The sequence below is a fragment of the Entelurus aequoreus genome, linkage group LG06, assembly GCF_033978785.1.
Source record: "Entelurus aequoreus isolate RoL-2023_Sb linkage group LG06, RoL_Eaeq_v1.1, whole genome shotgun sequence".
NCBI lineage: Eukaryota > Metazoa > Chordata > Actinopteri > Syngnathiformes > Syngnathidae > Entelurus > Entelurus aequoreus.
This window is the reverse complement of record NC_084736.1, coordinates 70,019,124-70,040,109: the sequence shown is the minus strand read 5'-3', so window position 1 is coordinate 70,040,109 and position 20,986 is coordinate 70,019,124. Positions and strand designations below refer to the sequence as shown.

The following is a 20,986-nucleotide window of genomic DNA, read 5'->3' as shown; positions in this document are numbered from 1 at the left end:
ACACTCACATTCACACACTGGGGCCAATTTAGTGTTGCCAATGTTGATTTAATAAAAAACAAAAAAACAAAAAAAACAAAAAACGATACCGATAGTAAAAAACCGATACATTTCCGATATTACATTTTAAAGCATTTATCGGCCGATATTATAATGATTCATTATATATAAGAATAAATATACTCTACCATAATAATGTAACTGCTTTGAAATTATGTTTTTTTAAGAACCACTAGATGGCGTATGAGAAATGAGCGCTTCCGTGTTTTGCACCAACGAAGAAGAAGATCGTCTTTCTCGGCCAATGAAAACAGTCATAAAGAAGGCTTTCATAAATTCGAAAAAGCCTGTGATTTTGGTGAAGCGTTCATCTCGGAAGGATTTCTTTTGAGCAGTTTAAACATAACATGGCGGAGTTCGACGACCCAAGTATTAAAATGTATTTTTATGAGAACAGGCTGAAAACTTTTGAGGGATGGCCTTTCAAGGAAGACTGCTCGTGTACACCGGAAAATGTAAGTTTGTAAGATCAAACGGTCGACGAGCAACGTTCGCGCTCAAACAATCTCCAAAAAACAACATCCATTAAACATGGTCTTTTATGTTGTTAAAGATGTACATTTGTGTTTATAGCGTCACTTTAACGGAGGGACGTCGAAAGTGCGGCTCGATTTTAAAGATAAAATAAACACGTCCCTTATTAGAACATTACACAGAAAAAAAATAAACTAGCTGATGTTCTCCCAAAAGTAGGCACTGAAGAGCAAAATGGCCGACGACCTTTGCATTCTATTGTATATGCTGTTTGATCATTTACGTGTTTTGTCATTTTGCAATGATTGGTCATTTTTGTAGTTTCGCGAAACCCTCAAAAGCGTTTTTAGTTGGCGGAATATTACGACTGTAATAGTAAAAAAATAATAAGCAAAAAATAAATAGCTGAAGTTGGTTAGATTATATTTTACACTAATTTGCTGTGTTACCAGTAACTCAAAACTAAGATGTGGATACTTAAGCATATATTCATGGATCTGCATTGTATTGGTATCATTAGTGTACAAACATGTATCAACATGGCGCCCTGCATCCTTCAATTTCTCTGTATGTCGCCCTCGGTTTGATTGATTGATTGAAACTTTTATTAGTAGATTGCACAGTACAGTGCATATTCCGTATTATTGACCACTAAATGGTAACACCCGAATAAGTTTTTCAACTTGTTTAAATCGGGGTCCACGTAAATCAATTCATGATAAACATTCTGACGCCTCTGTTTTATTTACTTTTTACTTTTTAAATTATATCTCAATTCTGTACACTGTTGCTGGAATTTAAATTTTCCTGAAGGATTCAATAAAGTACTATCTATCTATCCATTGTAAAGTAGCTGTTTAATAGCATGTACACACTATTGCTCGCTATTACCATATCTGAGTTATTGTGTAGAAATATGGGGAAATAGCTACAAAAGTACACTTCATTCATTAACAGTGTTACAAAAAAAGATCAGTTAGAGTAATACATAATGTTGGATATAGAGAACATACAAACCCTTTATTCATTGAATCAAAAATACTGATATTCCACGACAGTGAATTTGCAAACAGCTAAAATTATACACAAAGCAAACTATAATCTGCTACCCAAGAATATAAAATAATTATTTTCAACAAAAGAGGAGAAATATAATCTTAGAGAAAACTGTAATTTAAAACATTTGTACGCACATACAACATTTAAGACCTTCAGTATATTAGTATGTGGAATCAAATTATGGAATGGATTAAGCAAAGAAATCAAACAATGTACTAATATGATCCACTTCAAGAAACTCTTCAAACTTAAAGTGTTTACAAAGTACAAAGAAGAAGAACCATGATAAACATTCTGAATATATTTCATCCATCCATTAATTTTCAAGATCATCTTATTTATCTCACCATATGAAATATAACTTACTTCACCAATTATTATTTATTTGTATTGTTATTACTTATGGAGTATATTGTGAATACATTGAGAACAGGAAGTGAACAAAAGTTTTAGCAACTGCTATGTAAAGGAAAAGAGGTAGGATTAAATAAGCTCTGCTTCTTCCTACTCTTTTTACTCTTTTTCAAACATGTTGAATAGAGAAACTGGAAATTGTGATGTATCATGTTGTATGCATGTACAGTATGTTCCAAATAAACTCAAACACTTACTAGGTACATATTAGTACATACATTTGCTACTGTTGTTTATTGATGCAATTTTGCTAAGTTATCAGTTGGTTATTTAGTTGATAAAGTATAGGGGACCACTTTTTAACGATCATTTTAATACCTTACCTGACATTGAAGTTGTTGGAAATTGGAATTACTAAAATAGATAATCTAAATCAGTGGTTCTCAACCTTTTTTCAGTGACGTACCCCCTGTGAACATTTTTTAATTCAAGTACCCCCTAATCAGAGCAAAGCATTTTTTGTTGAAAAAAAGAGATAAAGAAGTAAAATACAGCACTATGTCATCAGTTTCTGATTTATTAAATTGTATAACAGTGCAAAATAGTGCTCATTTGTTGTGGTCTTTCTTGAACTATTTGGGAAAACCCCCCCAAAAAAAACTAAAAACTTGTTGAAAAATAAACAAGTGATTCAATTATAAATAAAGATTTCTACACATAGAAGTAATTATCAACTTAAAGTGCCCTCTTTGGGGATTGTAATATAGATCCATCTGGATTCATGAACTTAATTCTAAACATTTCTTCACAAAAAAAGAAATCTTTAACATCAATATTTATGGAACATGTCCACAAAAAATCTAGCTGTCAACACTTAATATTGCTTTGTTGCTCTTCTTTTCACAGTTCTTTTTGACAGACATTTAAAAAAAATCTCACGTACCCCTTGGCATACCTTCAAGTACCCCCAGGGGTACGCGTACCCCCATTTGAGAACCACTGATCTAAATAACTGCTGTAAATAACTTAAAATGGTGCCCTTTTTTCCCCAGATGGCCGAGGCTGGTTTCATTCACACACCTGCAGACAACAGCCCAGATTTAGCCATGTGTTTCTTTTGCCTTAAAGAGTTGGAGGGCTGGGAGCCAGATGATAACCCAGAGTAAGATGAACATACTGTATTACTCTTGACATGTTGTCCTCTTGACATGTTGTACAGAGTAAGATGAACATACAAACGTACACAACACCAGCAGGTCATTACAGTATGAATGGATGTATAAAGTTTATTATTTGCCCACTATTGACTAGTGATGCACCGAAAATTTGGCAGCCGAGAAAAGACTTAGGTCACCGGAGTGGCACCTGCCGAAACAAGATGTTGTGATGACTTAAGCCATACGCACAGGCTTGTCTGGAACTAAGGAAGCATATCTGCCATGTGGACTTACGGTACTTTAATCATCGGCACTCACTCGAACGAGTATGACGATCCTCCTGGTAGGGGTGTATCCCTTTTATGGAGGATGCCTGTGCATGACTTTGTTTTACGTGGGGAGACTGGTGCACAGACAGTCACCACACGATCCTTGACAGAATCGGGTCAGGGTCCAGTGGCATGGAGTCCAAGACCGAGGATCATTTTCTGCTGCAGCCTTCTTCCGCCATCGCAGCTGTTTTGGTAGTTCTTAAATCTACCGTCTTCCGCCTGCTCCGCTGTTGAGGTCTTCACCGTATCCCTGGCTAGGGGGCAGTCAGGTACTAGGCCTTTGCCAAGGGCCACCTGGGGTTACAGTAGTAAAGGGGTTAACCTAGTGCCCCAAGACCCCCATAGAGGAGCCTCCACTGCCGGATGCACTTTAACGTCATGCCCAGGACTCAAACTCAACTCAACTTACTTTAATAAATCAGCGATATATGCGCTGACAGCGATCTTCAAAATTTAAGATGACAATGGTGGCTTGGCACTCAGCAACACGGGTTGGAGTTGGGGGTTAAATCACCAAAATGATTCCTGGGCGCGGCGCCGCTGCTGCCCACTGCTCCCCAAGGAGATGGGTCAAATGCAGAGGACAAAATTCACCACATCTAGTGTGTGTGTGACAATCATTGGTACTTTAATCTTTAATCTTTTAGGAGAGGAAGGCTCGCAGCAGCGCAAAACAAGTCTGACGTCAGCCGTCAGGCTCTCCTCAGCTAGCTGTTCTGTGAAGTAAAGTCTTTAAACACGAGTACAGTCTCTAATAACACCAGAAATAGATGTTTGTTGCTAGTCGTTGTTAATAAAGAAAGAGTTACTAAAAGGATTGAAGAGATCTCTAGAAAAACAATTCGCAACAAAGTACATTGTTCAATAAGCAGAAACATAAATGTAAGAAAAAATAAATGTTAATACTAATTAATAACATCCATCCATTTTCTACAGATTGTCCCGTTCGGAGTCGCGGGGTGGGCTGGAGCTTAACTCAGCTGCATTCATATTTGTTTTAAATCTATGTATACATTTTTTTGCCTTTTTTAAAAATAGGTATCATAGCAAATTATATGATGATGTCAAATTGACCACGACCCCAACTGCCACAGGTATCTTGGCAATCCAGGGGAAACCATGGATTGTGCTGGTTTTTTTTTTACTTATGTTTACACGGCACTCTGTAGCTATCTTTAAAGAGTACCCATATCAAAACCAGCTTTGCTTACCTACCTGCTGTTGTGTATTTCAGATTCGCAATGGTTCTGAATTTTTTTAAAATCAAACCATTAAGCCATTGCGGAGTTATTTATAAAACAATGTTGCCTTGCTTCATATTTCCTTCAAATGAGCCGTTGGAATTTTCCCCAGTAGGACATCAGCGGATTATCCATATATGTAAGCAATGTACCCAAAGTGCTTTGCGTGCATCTGCCATTGTAGTCCAATGATGTAGTCCGTTAGCTCCGTCTTTTTTGCTATCCTCGTCTTGTGGGGCAGACTGGGTCATACATGCACATACATCCTTCACTGTTGCCATTTCTAATAAAAAGTAGCATATAGTTTGAACTTATATCTGTCAGTAGACTCGCTAAGGAAGTGCTAAAAACTACAATATGGATGACGAGTAGAAGACACAGTTGAAGTAGAGGCATGTACCGTAAATTCCGGACTATAAGACGCTACGTTTTTTCCACGCTTTAAACCCTGAGTCTCAATAAATAGTGGGACTAATTCATGTTTTTCTCTTTACTAATGGTCATAATGAAAATAGTTTTCATAAAACACAAGCAGAGACATTAAAAATGTGTGTTATTGTTTGTGCTATCGCACCATATTTTGGACAAGTTTGCTCCTTGAAGATGCTGCGGGGTGAACGCCCTACAGCAGTGGTTTTCACCAAGTGGTGTCTCAAACAAAACTTGGCTCTCCAAGTGCCACCATAATGACCAACATTAAAATATGATAGCGTGGTTCGGCTAAGTATTAATTAAAAACAAGCCATAGGTTTTATTCAACAAGCATATTTTAATATTTTTGGCCACTGTAACATTACACACAGTTTGAACAGTAACAACTGTGTTTGAATATTTCATTGGTGATTCTTTGGCGTACCACTATATGGAGCACACGTACCCGTACCACAGTTTGAGAATCACTGGTCTACAGTATTTTCTTCTTTTTAGTGCTTTTAACCGGAAGTACAAGTGCCATCCCGTCTTCTGGTAGTCCATAGCTTTCTACTAGTGTGGAATTTGATTTATCACTCCAATCAATGTTTTTAGGTTTTACTATATAACTAAAACTATTTGTTCTTACTAAACTGTCCCAGGTGCGATGTCTGTAGGAGTGTTTTCATACATATTTGTACGTGCTATCGTAATGTAATGAAGGTAGCGTCGTTCGCATTAGCCAATGTGCTAACACATTTACGAGTGTCTGTGTTGGTATTATTGTTTTACAATAGCATTTTGTTTGTATTGTTTCAGTTTCACAAGTTCCTCAGTAAATACACCAAAACGTTACTGTGGAGTTAAGTCTGTTTCGCTGATTGGAAAGCTAGCTTTAGCAGCTAGTGGGTCCATGGCGATGACTTCTGTGTTTGAAAATCCGTTTTACTGCTGAGTAACAGGCACCATTTGGAAACAATTAAGATATGTAAATAAACATTTACAAAATTGTACTGTGTAAATAACTAATTAGCTCATATATGTGGCTTATAGTCTGATGTGGCTAATATATAGGAAAAAAAATTTTCTTCTCAAATCTATAGTCCGGAAAATACCGTAAATGAGACCTCCTACAAAACAGTGCATCCTGAAGAGACGGTCAAAAGCAGCTTGAAGACGGTCTGTAAAACATAATCTATGCAAAATGTTGTCCAAAGAACCACCGTTACATGTTAGGTAGACCCCAAGGAAGCGTTTAAATGTAGAAAAAAAATCATATGACCCCTTCAAAAAATAGATAAGGCCTGTGAGCGACATAATGTTATGTGATGTAAGAATGTGAAGTATTGGCAAGAAAATTGTACTCAACTGTTTTTTGGTGTCTGTGTTTGTCAACAGCAAAGAGCACAAGTCTCACTCATCTACATGCCACTTCATTGCCTTGAAGAAAAGAGTGGAGGAGATGACTGTGGAAGAGTTTTTAAAGATCCATCGGGAGAAACAAAAGAACATCATTCGTGTATGTTCTGAAGGTTTTCATATTTGTATAAATTGTCCATTTTAGTTCTATAGATGAATCATTTCTGTTAAGGGACTATATTATTATTTATTTCCATTTCATATGTGTTGTTTGGGAAGGTGTAATGTATTTTCGTTAGATTGTTTAACCGTTGCTAAGGTTACGGTTGCCACGGTTACGGTTGCCATGGTGACGGGCACTTCCGTTTCCGCCGGCAGGTAGAAAAAGTGTTTAAAAGGAGCTCCAGTATTGACAGGCAGCGGAGCGTCGGTAATACTACCCGGAGATAGAGATCACCACAGTTGCAGATCAGATAAGTAACTAGTACTCTAAGCGTTGTATTTAAGTTTGTTATAAGTGACAGTTAAGTGCCAGTGCACTAGTTTAAGTTTAAAGACGTTTTGGGCGCTTCACGTTGCCAGTAGGAGGTGAAGCCCATGCTAACTGCTAGTTAGCTCACCGCAGTTCGCACCTGTGTTTGTTGGCTGCAACGTGACTTCACGAACGCCAGGTTCAGTCACGTTCGGACTAAGTTTAGTTAAGAGACACTCTCCCCTGGTTGGACTGTGTGTGTGTGTGTTGTGTAATTGGTTTAGTGCGGGAGGTTTCATTAGGGAGGTAGCGTGTGAGTGGGGATGAGTGTATGAGTGTAATCAATGTGTTCATTATTGTCAGATTATTGTATGTTATATTGTATAGTAAATTGTTAACTATATAAGTGGTGTCCTCTCACTCTCTCCTAGACTATCTTTATTTGGTAAATAGTGAAAATTAGAGCATCTCCCTAAAGAAAATATACAGTCCTTTACAGGCTCCCGAACATTTTGGTCCTCCGAGCCGGATAGTCTAATCAGTTAGGATGTCCAAAAAGAGTGAGAAAACCCTAAGCCCCTCCCCAAAACCAGAACCACCAACACGCCCTGTTAGAGAGCGTAGGTTACCCACTAGACTACAGGACTATCACTTGACTACCCTAGATGAGACTGACAGCCCCAGTAGTTTAGAGAGTAAAGCACCCCAAGTGGCGGAGGACAATATTGCAACACCAGAATTAGGTTCAACTATGCAACCCAGTATTCACCCCTTCTCCTCACTACCAAGGGATGAAGAGAGACAGGAGAAGGTGGGCCCGCCGCTGACAGCAGTCATTCCCCCGCCGACAGAAATCGTCAGCCAAGGCAAAGAGGATCCACCAGGAGGTGGCGACTTACAGAACGGTGAGGAAATAATTCCCCCTGATGCCGCCACCCCACTAGACAGGACCGACCCGCGAACCTTCCATCCGGGTGAGTTTTTCAAGAACTCCGATCCTCAAGGCAAGCCCCCCAAAGTAAAGTCTCGCCTATCTTCTGGCCGGCGTAGCAGCGTCCATAGTAGCCGTACAGGTAGTCATCGTAGCAGCCATGAGAGTCTACTCTCTGAGAAGTTAATCCAGCAGTTGATTGACAACCAGGAGAACCAGCGCCAGGACGCCCTCGCCAGAGAGAAACGCCTGGAGCTACAAGAGCAGAAGCTGCGCGAAGAAGCCTGTGCTAGAGAGGAGCGTCTGCATGAAGAGGCCCGCGCTGACAAGGAGCGCCTGGAGCGGCAAACCCGTGCAACTGCGGAGGCACTAGAGAAGGCGGCCGTCCAGAGCCTGCAGCTCGCTAAGCTCGCTCTCTCCCGCCAACCAGAGCCCTCTCCCCCAGGCCGGATATCGAGAGCGCCCTCAAGGCCTGGCTCGCCAGAGGAAAGGAAGAGGAGCGTCGAGAGGTCTCGAGCGCTGGACCCAGAAACCCAGAGCGCACACGAGGAGGAAATGGAGCCTGACGAATGCTTGGACTCCCTTCTGGATCGTAGGGTGCAGTATCCACACGCCCCTCCCCCCTTCTCACCATCACCATCAGCCCGCCGTAATGCAGGACCATATGACCCACTTCTTCTTCACCCGCCTGGCTCCATAGTTCCCTTCCTAACTCAAGACAGCAGGGAGAACTACAGGGAGATGCGGCTGAGCCTGGAGTACCTGCTAGGAGAACCACAGGCGTACCACAGTGAGCAGCAAAAGTGGCTCACACTCCAACTCCATTGTAAGCTACCAATAGCTAAGAGACTTTGCTTCTCCCACGCCAAGTCCCTCACTCCCTACACAGACAGCATGAACAAACTAGATCACCGCTGGGGATGTCCATGGGACCACATCCTCGACGAAGTTGAAGCCCTCGGGGAGTTACCTGAGATCCGAACCGACGTAGCCCTGGATGACTACGCCCTCCGCATCCGCTCCCTGGTCACGATGCTGAAGCTGCAGGGACCGACTGGAGCCAGGGAATTGAACACAGGCTCCACCGTGGAGCGCTTCATAAGGAAGCTGCCCAGACACAGAGAGGAAAGGTTCCGGCGGCGCCACGACCAGCTCAATCCCGACCAGCCAGCTTGGAGGAGCTATCTGACTTTTTGAGAAGTGAGGTAAAGCACATCCGTCTCCCAACAAAAGCTGAGCCGAAGTACGGCGGACACGAATGGACCAATCGAGCAACCAAGAGGAAGGAAGGGTCAGTCCGGGTGATGACGACGATCCCAGGGGCTGACACTGAGGAGGAGAGGGACACCCCCCACGGTGAGAGGGGCGGCCCAAAGCAGGGTGACAAGAAGCTACAACCACCTTACCCGTGTTGCACGGGCCCCCACTGGCTTGAACACTGTCCACAGTTTGGGAAGAATAACACCGAAGAGAGGAAACAGTGGATCAAGGACAACAAGCGGTGTTGGAGGTGCGCCCGTGAGCACATGGCCAAGCAATGCACCCTGAAGAGGCCTTGTCGTATTAAGGAATGCGGCAGGATACACCTCACGGTCCTCCACGACCTCAATACCATAAGCGACAAGCCGGAGACCGGAGAGTACCCATCAAGTGAGATCCAGGAGGGTCGTACCTACTACGTAGGCCCAGTCCATGGTAACAACCCCCGAGTGTTACTCAAGATGGTGCCGGTCATCCTACGCCATGATGGGAGGGAGATGTCCACCTATGCCATCATTGATGACGGTGCAGAGTGCACCATCCTGATGGAGGCAGCCACCGCCCTCGGGCTCAAAGGTCATCCTCATCAGATGAAGATCCTCACCATCCAACCCAAGCCCACCCAAATCGCGGGTGAGATAGTGTCCCTGGAGATCATGGCAAAGGGGCGACCAGGAGAAGTGCACCCCCTGCGCGATGTGTTCACCGCGGCTGACGTGAGCCTTTCTAACTACGGCTACCCAATAAAGGCGCTCAAGGCAAAGTACCCCCATCTGGCAAAGTTGAGGCTTGATCAAGAAGAAGAAGTGGTACCGACCATCCTAATCGGGTCAGATCAAGCAAGGCTGACCCTCCCAAGGCGCATCCTCCTAGGCCCATGTGGCTGCCCTGTCGCCCTGGACACCCCACTTGGTTGGACTCTACAAGGCCCTATCAACCTGAAGAGTTCTAATCCCAGCCAGACCCAAACGCACTTCCTCGGGGCCGAGTGCAAAATGGAAGAACCCTCAAACCAGCCCAATAAGGCTGCCAGTGAGACAGAAGCATTCCTTGAGGTAATCAAAGCAGATGTGATTGAGGACAATGTGGACATGACAGAGGAGCTTAAGAAGCAACTAACCCCTCTTCAAGTTGACTTCCAGTACAACCCACCTAGCGCCCCTCCCACTCTAAACTTCACCCTTGGAACACAGGTCCCCCAAAGCTGAAGTCCTCGCCAATGTGTTAGCCGAAGCGGAAGCAATCTGGAATTCCAAACCATTGGAATATGCAAGTAGCGACCTGGCTGACCTCCATCCCATCACGCCCAACTCTCTCCTCATGGGGCGGCCAGTCATGATTGTGGATCCAGCGCTACCCAGAGCGCATTGGCTCCTGGGCAGAGTGAAGACCATCACTAAGGGGAAGGATGGTAGAGTTCGCTCAGCAATAGTGGACACTGGCCAGAGAACCTACCATCGACCAGTGCCTCGCCTTATCAAGCTCCCCCCATACTCTGACCCGACTCCCCCATACTCTGACCCGACTCCCTCATACTCTGACCCGACTCCCCCTAAACCCCCCTGATCTGCTTATATATCAAACCTTCATTAGGGTAACTGATTTCCTTCACATAAATCAGGGGGCGGCTGTTCTGAAGGTTTTCATATTTGTATAAATTCTCCATTTTAGTTCTATAGATGAATAATTTCTGTTAAGGGACTAATTATTATTATTATTTATTTCCATTTCATATGTGTTGTTTGGGAAGGTGTAATGTATTTTCGTTAGATTGTTTAACCGTTGCTACGGTTACGGTTGCCACGGTTACGGTTGCCATGGTGACGGGCACTTCCGTTTCCGCTGGCAGGTAGAAAAAGTGTTTAAAAGGAGCTCCAGTATTGACAGGCAGCGGAGCGTCTGTAATACTACCCGGAGATAGAGATCACCACAGTTGCAGATCAGATAAGTAACTAGTACTCTAAGCGTTGTATTTAAGTTTGTTATAAGTGACAGTTAAGTGCCAGTGCTCTAGTTTAAGTTTAAAGACGTTTTGGGCGCTTCACGTTGCCAGTAGGAGGTGAAGCCCATGCTAACTGCTAGTTAGCTCACCGCAGTTCGGGAGCTAAGAGGAAGCACGGCCGAGACCCCCCCCCCCCTTCTCTACTCTACAACGGGAGGTGTCCCCCCTCTCCAACGCCCCCTTGGTATCCAGCATTTGCAACTCACCACCCCCACCCTACGTGCACCAACGATACAGCAGGACCGCAACAGATTATCTTCTGGCCCAGCCAAGGGGCCCAGGTTGGACTGTGTGTGTGTGTGTGTTGTGTAATTGGTTTAGTGCGGGAGGTTTCATTGGGGTGTGAGTGGGGATGAGTGTATGAGTGTAATCAATGTGTTCATTATTGTCAGATTATTGTATGTTATATTGTATAGTAAATTGTTAACTATATAAGTGGTGTCCTCTCACTCTCTCCTAGACTATCTTTATTTGGTAAATAGTGAAAATTAGAGCATCCCCCTAGAGAAAATATACAGTCCTTTACAGGCTCCCGAACAGTGTATGTTGAATTCTAGAGCACCTCCATAACTTACTGCCTGATACATGTTATATTTGACATTACTATGATAACCTGTGCCATTTCTTCTCTTTGCAGAAACAATGTGACGAGGCCATTAAGAAATTTGCAGAGGCAGCAAAAAAGAAAAGAGCAGAAATAATCAAGACAGCCACATGCAAATAAAGCAGAGACCGTAAACTACCGGTATGTTGATTTGATGTTCGGAGACCTTGACAACGTTTTTTGCACTTTTAAAATGTGCTGCCTGGGCTTCCTTACGTGGACCCCCGACTTAAACAACTTGAAAAACATATTCGAGTGTTACCATTTAGTGGTCAATTGTACGGAATATGTACTGAACTGTGCAATCTGCTAATAAAAGTTTCAATCAACCCTAAAGTTCTTTGTGTACGTGCCCACCATGTCACAGAAAACAATATTCTGTTGATGTTATCCCCAGTTTGCCTTATAACTGCAAATAAGGCAAAGAATACGAACTACCGGTATTTTGCTTTGGTGTTTAGTGCCCTTGACATTGTTTAGAGTTTTAATTTGAATGTGTTGACAAGGCTTCTTAAAGTTATTTGTGTATGTGCCCACTACACCACATAATTAAAACACTGTTTGCTTAGGTCAGTCTTCTCAAATAGTTTGGCAGAACCCTCTGGGTGGGCACATGTGACCCCCATGGAACCTTCGAAAAGCTGCTCACTGCAAAAACGTGCTCATTGTAGCCATTAATCATGACTTCCTCACTATATTCATAAAACAAATCTGCACTTTTCTTTTTTTCATAGGTTAAAGTGTTTTCCATATTGCTCCTGAGTTAATGTTGGTGCTCAATTTGAATTCATTGAGTTTAATTTCCTTTTTCAGTATCAAATGGCTCAAATCGGTCAAAAAGTTTGTTTAAATGATTACATTTTATTTCAGGTAAATTGATGTCCTTCAATTCCTTTTTTTTATTGACGATAAAACAATGTTAAAATATATTTTTGTAAGTTGATGTATATTTATTTCCCCCTTTAATGTTAAGGCTACAATGCTATGCAGAGGTGTACTTATAACTATTTTATAGATAAATTATAGTATTTATTGTTGCAGTGGTGGGGGCATGAAATGTTTTCTTCTCCCGGGTGATGGGGAGGGGCGTAACAGAAAATAAATGCAAAAGCTAAATTGACAGTACGAAAAATATGGTCATAACAATCTTGCTAGTTTCTAGTGAAGTTGCACAAACCTAAATTGTACTTAATCCATAAAGAATTTAACATTTAAATATTCCTGCAGGTCAAAGTCATTTGTGTAAATGTTCTACAAAGACCACTTTTCTAATGGAAATAGCACATTTTCTTGAACACTGTACACAAGAATGTATTAATTGCAGTGCGCTGCTGGTCTTTTTTTGAAAGATTGATTTATTTGAATGTTTGACATGAAGACCATATGTGATATCCAACTTTTGATCTTTACGTCTATCAAGTGCACAATAAGATATCATTTTATGTAACATATCAATACATCAAGAACATTCACATTTTCTGGCAGTATGCCCAAGGACATGTTTTTGAGACCCATTTGTTTTTTAAATCACACTTGTCAACAGAAAACTTACCAGAATTAAACATATAGTAAAGGAATAAATTAGATGACTAGAGGTAACACTTGAACGTGAATACTGTTTTTTTTTTCCAATGTAAACAATGAGGCGACTTGATATAGTGAGTGAATGGTAGCGGTCAACCTTCATCACTGATTTTAGCTGAGGTTCTTTGTTGAAACACAGTTAACACAACTCGAGTTTGGCTCTGATCTCTGCATATCAGAACTACAACACTCCAGTTCTTTCTCACGCCAGCTCTGTCTTCAGCGCTCCTGCTTATCAGGATGGTTACGTTCCCGGCAGGCCTTTGCCTACCTCGCTTGTGTCGGAAACTACTCTGGTATGATTTCAAACTCAGCGTTTATCTCTTCTTTTGTCCATCTCCGTTCGAATGCGGGCCTCCAGGGCTGCCCTCATAGCTAAATCCAGGATGTTCTTCTCAGTGACATGTTCTACCACCCTTGCTGGTGTATCGTCCTTTAAGAACACAGAAACAATTTAGCAAGAGGCAAAACAAAAGAGCATCAGCGTGATGCATGGGGATGTACAGTAACCTTGTGCACAAGGACGGACGTGATGGTCCCCGAGTCCGCCTGATAGTCAAGCCAGAAGAGTTCATTTCCCTGCGTCTCCGTCTCTGTACTTGAGCCACTCTCATTCCACTCTTCCGCCTCGGCGCTGGCCCCCGGCTCGGAATCGTCTGGAAAATTACAATTAGTACACGTGACTTGCGCTCTACCCTCCGACTGTTTATAAACCAAAAAATGTCATCTTACGCCGTCGTCGGGGATGGTAAACCTGAATGTCAGGTCTCCGTGGGCGTCGAGGAGTTGTGGTGCACCTCCGCCGCTGAAGCTCGGTGGCTAACTTCACCTCCTTGTCATAATCATCTCTTTAGAGGAAATATTAAAGTGTTAGACAGTGTTGAACACAACTTACAGTTTATCAATAATTCTAAATGAACAACAATTGTTGCTGTGGTTTAAGATGGCAAGTTTCAAATCCATACAAAAACAAGATTATTTACATAGATTATTATTACACTGGTGCCCCAATTTAAGAGTGTTTTGAGATAAGAGCTGCTTCTCTGCTAATTGTTATGCATTTCTGCCATTAGTTGGTGAAGTAAGAAAATAACCTCATTAGATTTGCCCAAAACTCACTAGCATTAGACACTCTTGTGATTTGGATAACATCGGACTGTCTGCCCTGCAGGATGCAATTTGAGGATCAGTCATAGACAATTTAGTGAAAAGCAAATATAAGTTTCACTCGCATACAAAACATTCTAACTTGGATTGTTTCCCTGGCTTCGAGACCCTCCCGAAGGACAGTGCGGCGAAGACACGACAAACCCCCTTCTTGTCTCTCATGGACACACATCTGTTGTTGACTTTGGACTGACTAGCGACTGCACAACATCAAGGCCGCGGAATAGAGACACGCCGGGCCTTAACCCCGGGCCGGGTTAAGGGGGGGAGGAGTATATTTATAGCTAGAATTCACTAAAATTCAAGTATTTCTTATATATATATATACATACATTTACATAAAATACTTGACTTTCAGTGAATTCTAGCTATATATATATATGTTTATTTTATTATATATATACATATATATATATATATATATATATATATATATATATATATATATATATATATAAATATAAACTAAAATAAATACTTGAATTTCAGTGTTCATTTATTTACACATATACATATACACACATAACACTCCTCTACTCAAGGTTGTATTTGAAAGTCTAATGCTTTGCAGCCAGTAGCACAGCCTTTGAAAGAGCATAGGTATGGGCAGCATCTGTGAAATTTAATTTGCAGCTGAGGAGTGAGTTTAGGGTTGAATTGTCCCTCCTCGTTCTATTCTCTGTCACTCGTCGTCGCCATGATACTCTTCTTCGTTCTTCTGCTTCGTCTCCAAAAGCCGTAGATGTTATGACGTGACTGGGCCGGCACGCTGTTTATATGGAGAAAAAGCGGACGTGACGACAGGCTGTCCTCACTCAAGTCCGCATGGACCTGGAGGGCGCGTGCCTGTTGTCCGGCTGGAAATTGGGAGACATTCTGGAGAAATTCAGGAGAATGGTTGTCCCGGGAGATTTTCGGGAGAGGCACTAAAATTCGGCAGTCTCCCGGAAAATTCGTGAGGGTTGGCAAGTATGATCCAACGCCCTTGATGCAAATCCCTTATGGGTGATGGACGGATGGGCAGCGCCTGAAGAGCTGCAGCCTACCACCGTAGCCCCCACACCATCCGATCTGTTGGCAAGTCTCGAGATGGATGTTGTAATATGTATATGTGTTTTATGTTGCACGATTGCACCAAGAAAAATTCCTAGTTTGTGAACCCGTTCTCAAACAATGGCAATAAAACTATTCTGATTCTGATGTGCTTTGCTATGGAGGTTTTTTCCCACTCCAGACTGGGCCCCCTTAGCAGCCCAGTCTAGATTGTATTTTTTTTTACTCATCCTTCCCCAGCGTTTACCTTTTTCCCATCTTTTACGGGGCGACTTGTGGCGACTCATCAGCGTTCCTGTTCTGTAACCTTGTACACTGTTTGTTTGTCTAATCTTGAACGGGTTTGTGCTGAAAACAAAGTTTTGTTGTACTTGTGCAATGACAATAAAGACCTACCTACCTAGTTTATAGCAGTCCTTCTAAAATAGTGGGGTGGCACCCTCTTGGGGGTAGCGTATGACCTCGGGGAACATGCTTTCTTTGCCTTTTCCAGAATATAACCAAGCGTATGTAGCACTTGTCTTCCCTGTAACCACGGTGGGAGATGAGGAAAGACCGGTGTGTTGTTTTCTTTATTGTTAATAAGCTTACAATGTTATGCAGAAGTGTAGTTATAACAATTTTATAGACAAATCATACTATTGAGAGTGGGTGGCGTGAAATATTTTCTTATTCGTAACAGAAAATATTTGAGAAGCACTGGCTTATAGGTAGAGATGGACATACCTTGGTTTTTACAACCATGAGAACTAAGAAGATGATATTTGTTTAATAAAAAAACGTAATAATAAAAAAATATGACTGTGTCGCCAGTTTGGCAAAGCAATTCGAGCGTATAACCGCTGGTCTGCAGCATACTGAAGTACAATTAGTCTAACGCCAGTCAAGGATGTTGAAATAATTTCTAAGCGGCGGACATTTATCCATAAAAATATGGCAAAGCTGTGGATGGTGTGTTTGACAGAGAAGCAGCTGGATGTACTCAGGTAGTTCACGTGGTGTGTTGCTGTACAACAGCCATCTTTTAGTTTGGTCGACCACCACTGTTTTTCACTTCAGGGAAGAAGTCACGTGTCGGAATACCAGTTATTGTATTGTTTATGATACAACATTTCTGATCCAAATGCTTGTTTTTCTTTTTTAAAGGCATGCTAAAATTGTGCTGTTTTAGGGGTGTCCAAGTTCCAAATAAATGGATTTTAGTCCATTTCAATGGGAGATGATTTGAGATACGAGTGTTTTGAGTTAAGAGCTCCATCACAAAACAAATCGAGCTCGCAAATTGAGGTACTACTGTATTTGTAAAGGGAGAGCTTTGTATACATGTCGTGTACCTAATGATGCGAATGTATCACCTTTTTCTTTCACGACCATATTGCTTATAAATCAGAGTTTTGATGACAAAATTAAAACAATTTAATGTATCAAAACAAACTAAATTGGTTTAAATCATATCTTGAATTGCGACAACAATGTGTTCAAATAAATGGTGTAAAATCAGACGTAATAAATTGTGACTTGGGTGTGCCACAAGGATCTATTTTGGGCCAGCTGCTTTTCAGTATATATATTAATGACCTCCCCAATATTTGCTCAAATACCATATGCCAAATGTATGCAGATGATATAATCATTTATGTGTCAGTCGACAGCCCTCAACAGGCTTCAGAGATTATAAACAGACAGCCTGCTGAAGTATCAACATGGCTTCAAAATAACTGTTTAACCCTAAATTATAACAAAACAGTCTCAATGTGTTTCTCTTTGAAGAACCAATCATTAAATGAAATTCAGGTCAACATTAATCAAAATAAAATAGAGCAGGTAAAGGAATTTAAATATTTGGGTGGTATTTTGGACCCTAAGCTAAAATTTGATGGCCATATTATAAAAATGACTAAGACCATAACAATAAATATAAACTGTTTCAGGCTTATTAGACTGTGTTTAGCTGTTCAAGCTGCACAAGTTTACATGCATGCAATGATTTTATCCCTTATGTCTTATTGTGCCATGGTCTGGGGACAGGCCACGAGATGTGTCGTGAAGCTTCTGTTGTCTTTAAAGACATTTGATTAAAAACCAATGAAGCATCATCACTACCTTATTACTCAAAAATATAACATGATGAGTTTTGATCATTTTATACATTTCTAATTTTTACAAGCTATTTTTAAGTGTCTTAATGGATTAGCCCCTGATGTGATGTGTCAACAAATACAAAGACACTGCAGTGAAGGTGTGCAGACTCTAGCTGCAGTCGGTGGGAGCTGAAGAGTGAAAAGGCCACTCGGACCACTCTGGGTCAGTCTGCGTTCTCAGTGAAGGCCTCACATCTGTGGAACTCTTTGCCACTGGAGTTAAAGTCACAGTCGGACATTAAACTTTTCTCCATAAAACTGAAAAAATGGCTCAAAGAAAATCAGAAGTGTGAGCACTAGATCTGGGTGTAGTGTGGACAAATGGGGCCAATTATTTTCAATATGTTTTTATTTGTGTACCTGTCTTAATCCTTTTGTATGTGTTTTACACTTTTGTCAACTTTTTTTTTTTTAAAGCCTAACCAGGGACAAGGGTTGCAAATTAGCCTGTGGCTAGAAGTCTTATCAATCAATCAATAAAAGTTTACTCATATAGCCATAAATCACGAGTGTCTCAAAGGGCTGCACAAGCCACAATGACATCCTTGGCTCAGATCCCACAACAGGGCAAGAAAAAACTCAACCCAATGGGATGACAATGAGAAACCTTGGAGGGAACCGCAGATGTGGGGACCCACCCCCTGGGCGACCGGTGCAATGGACGTCGAGTGGATCTAGTTAATAGTGTGAGAGTCCAGTCCATAGTGGACCTAACATAATAGTGTGAGAGTCCAGTTCATAGTGGATCCAACATAATAGTGTGAGAGTCAGTCCATAGTGGATCCAACATAATAGTGTGAGAGTCCAGTCCATAGTGGATCCAGCATAATAGTGTGAGAGTCCAGTCCATAGTGGATCTAACATAATAGTGTGAGAGTCCAGTTCATAGTGGATCCAACATAATAGTGTGAGAGTCAGTCCATAGTGGATCCAACATAATAGTGTGAGAGTCCAGTCCATAGTGGATCCAGCATAATAGTGTGAGAGTCCAGTCCATAGTGGATCCAACATAATAGTGTGAGAGTCCAGTCCATAGTGGATCTAACATAATAGTGTGAGAGTCCAGTCCATAGTGGATCTAACATAACAGTGTGAAATCCAGTCCATAGTGGGTCTAACACAATAGTGTGAGAGTCTAGTCCATAGTGGGTCTAACATAATAGCGTGAGAGTCCAGTCCATAGTGGATCTAACATAATAGTGTGAGAGTCCAGTTCATAGTGGATCCAACATAATAGTGTGAGAGTCAGTCCATAGTGGATCCAACATAATAGTGTGAGAGTCCAGTCCATAGTGGATCCAGCATAATAGTGTGAGAGTCCAGTCCATAGTGGATCTAACATAATAGTGTGAGAGTCCAGTCCATAGTGGATCTAACATAACAGTGTGAAATCCAGTCCACAGTGGGTCTAACACAATAGTGTGAGAGTCTAGTCCATAGTGGGTCTAACATAATAGCGTGAGAGTCCAGTCCATAGTGGATCTAACATAATAGTGTGAGAGTCCAGTCCGTAGTGGATCTAACATAATAGTGTGAGAGTCCAGTCCATAGTGGGTCTGACATAATAGTGTGAGAGTCCAGTCCATAGTGGATCTAACATAATAGTGTGAGTGTCCAGTCCATAGTGGATCTAACATAATAGTGTGAGAGTCCAGTCCATAGTGGGTCTAACATAATAGGGTGAGGGTCCAGTCCATAGTGGGTCTAACATAATAGTGTGAGTGTCCAGTCCATAGTGGATCTAACATAATAGTGTGAGAGTCCAGTCCATAGTGGATCTAACATAATAGCGTGAGAGTCCAGTCCATAGTGGATCTAACATAATAGTGTGAGAGTCCAGTTATGTACTTTGACATCGGTTACCTATGGGTAGCACTGTTTAATTGTACTGTCCCTGCCAAATAAATACATAAATAAATAACATTTTGAGGTTGAATAAAAATAATCAGTCATTTATGTTATAAACATGCTACAGCACGATTTGTTGAACTAAATACATTTATTTTCACCTTAAACAACAATCTTATTTTTTGTATTTGTGTTACCCTGACAGACGTTAGCTCTTATGTATATTTACTATTATTGGCATGTGTTTTACGATTACACAGGACTGTTTGGCTGAATGTGTTAATAGTTAGTTATGATAACAGCCACATGTATCAAGCCCCGACTAGAGAACATGACGGCAGCTAGCAGTCGCTGTACCCACCTGGCAATCTGGTTCCTGCGGATATGGTGCAAAAAGCCATGGCTCATATCCAAACGCCCCCCGCGTTTGTACTTAAGCTCATGACTTTCATCGTCTCTTAAAATGTCCATTTGAACAGACACTGTCCACAAAGATGACAGTATAATTAAGCGTAAACACAAAATGACAAACAGGAGTTTGACAAAAAGCTACATGGCTAGCTGCTGGCACATTGCTGGCCAACTAAAACACTCCCGGAGTGACGCTTTATAGTTGGATGTATCTGCATTATAGTTATATGTGTGTACAGCTCCACTAATGGACATTGGAGTGTTACTTTCAAAGGCAAAATTAAAGTATTGCTCGACACATAATTTTACATGGGACTTTATTGTATTATATGTATAGTACATGTTGCAAAAAGAAAAAAGCATAAAACACCACCAGAATTAGAGATATTACAAGTCAAAGTGATGAAGCTAGTGTTACGCTCATGACTTGGTGTAACTAAACATTACCCTATAAGATGAAGGCAATTGCAGTTTATTGATATTTGAAATGTATTTAATGTTTATAAATGAATATTTATATATACTAAATGTAAAAAAGGGAATAAATATTCAGAATAAGATCATTAAATGAAATGTAGTTTGGTTACGCCATCATGAGCGCAACACACGGTTGTAAAAGTTTCAACTACAATTCTAAATAAGATGTCAAAAGCAAACTGAAATCAAATACACACAGCTTAAAGATTGACCAATACCTATTTAAATTTAGTAATACATAAATATGATGATTTATCAAAATATAAAAGAAATATACCTGAACAGAACGCTCATGATGGTTACACCAAAAAGTAACGCTATAAATTGTGTTTTTCCAAGTTTTTGGCGCATTTTTATGCTATTTCCAAGCATCTCCTTTTTATTATCGTTGATTTTAAATGGTCAAACTAATGCATATTATTTATGCATGCCCTAGTAAACAAAAAAAAAGTCATATTTATTTTGATTGTTACATTTTGAAGTATTTGTGCAGGTGGGTGGGAATGTACCCATTACCAGAGCTGTACACGTGTATATGAGCATAAAGTGTTGCCTGTGTTTAAATAGATGGAGGCTAAATTTGTAAGAA

At 41.2% G+C, this 20,986-nt stretch overlaps 2 protein-coding genes across 3 annotated transcripts; one reads left to right on the top strand and one right to left on the bottom strand.

Moving 5' to 3' along the window:
• The first annotated feature begins 304 nt into the window (after nt 1-304).
• On the top strand, nt 305-12,039 carry LOC133652534 (baculoviral IAP repeat-containing protein 5-like). Of its 2 annotated transcripts, XR_009826590.1 has the most exons (5): nt 305-515; nt 3,000-3,109; nt 6,487-6,607; nt 7,709-7,824; nt 11,750-12,039. XR_009826590.1 is itself a non-coding variant. In XM_062051382.1 (4 exons), the coding sequence occupies exons 1-4, from the start codon at nt 408-410 to the stop codon at nt 11,834-11,836; spliced, it is 426 nt and encodes a 141-aa protein (XP_061907366.1). In that variant the 5' UTR covers nt 307-407; the 3' UTR covers nt 11,837-12,039. The 2 variants fall into 2 exon arrangements, 1 of the variants encoding a protein (XP_061907366.1); XM_062051382.1 differs by lacking the exon at nt 7,709-7,824 and having other exon boundaries at nt 307-515.
• A 1,050-nt stretch (nt 12,040-13,089) lies between these two features.
• Nucleotides 13,090-20,052, bottom strand: lg06h2orf68 (linkage group 06 C2orf68 homolog). The gene is made up of 4 exons (XM_062049639.1): nt 19,871-20,052; nt 14,033-14,148; nt 13,811-13,956; nt 13,090-13,733 (listed from the first exon to the last, which is right to left on the bottom strand). Exons 1-4 carry the CDS (start codon nt 19,978-19,980, stop codon nt 13,611-13,613), a joined length of 495 nt encoding a protein of 164 aa, XP_061905623.1. The 5' UTR covers nt 19,981-20,052; the 3' UTR covers nt 13,090-13,610.
• Between the last annotated feature and the right edge of the window lie 934 nt (nt 20,053-20,986).

Coding starts and splice junctions, on each gene's coding strand:
- LOC133652534 (XM_062051382.1), top strand. CDS start 408: ATGGCGGAGTTCGACGACCCAAGTATTAAAATGTATTTTTATGAGAAC. Junction 516..2,999: donor GCTCGTGTACACCGGAAAAT/GTAAGTTTGTAA, acceptor TTTTTTCCCCAG/ATGGCCGAGGCTGGTTTCAT. Junction 6,608..11,749: donor AACAAAAGAACATCATTCGT/GTATGTTCTGAA, acceptor TTCTCTTTGCAG/AAACAATGTGACGAGGCCAT.
- lg06h2orf68 (XM_062049639.1), bottom strand. CDS start 19,980: ATGGACATTTTAAGAGACGATGAAAGTCATGAGCTTAAGTACAAACGC. Junction 14,149..19,870: donor CGCAGGAACCAGATTGCCAG/GTGGGTACAGCG, acceptor TTTCCTCTAAAG/AGATGATTATGACAAGGAGG. Junction 13,957..14,032: donor TTACCATCCCCGACGACGGC/GTAAGATGACAT, acceptor GTAATTTTCCAG/ACGATTCCGAGCCGGGGGCC.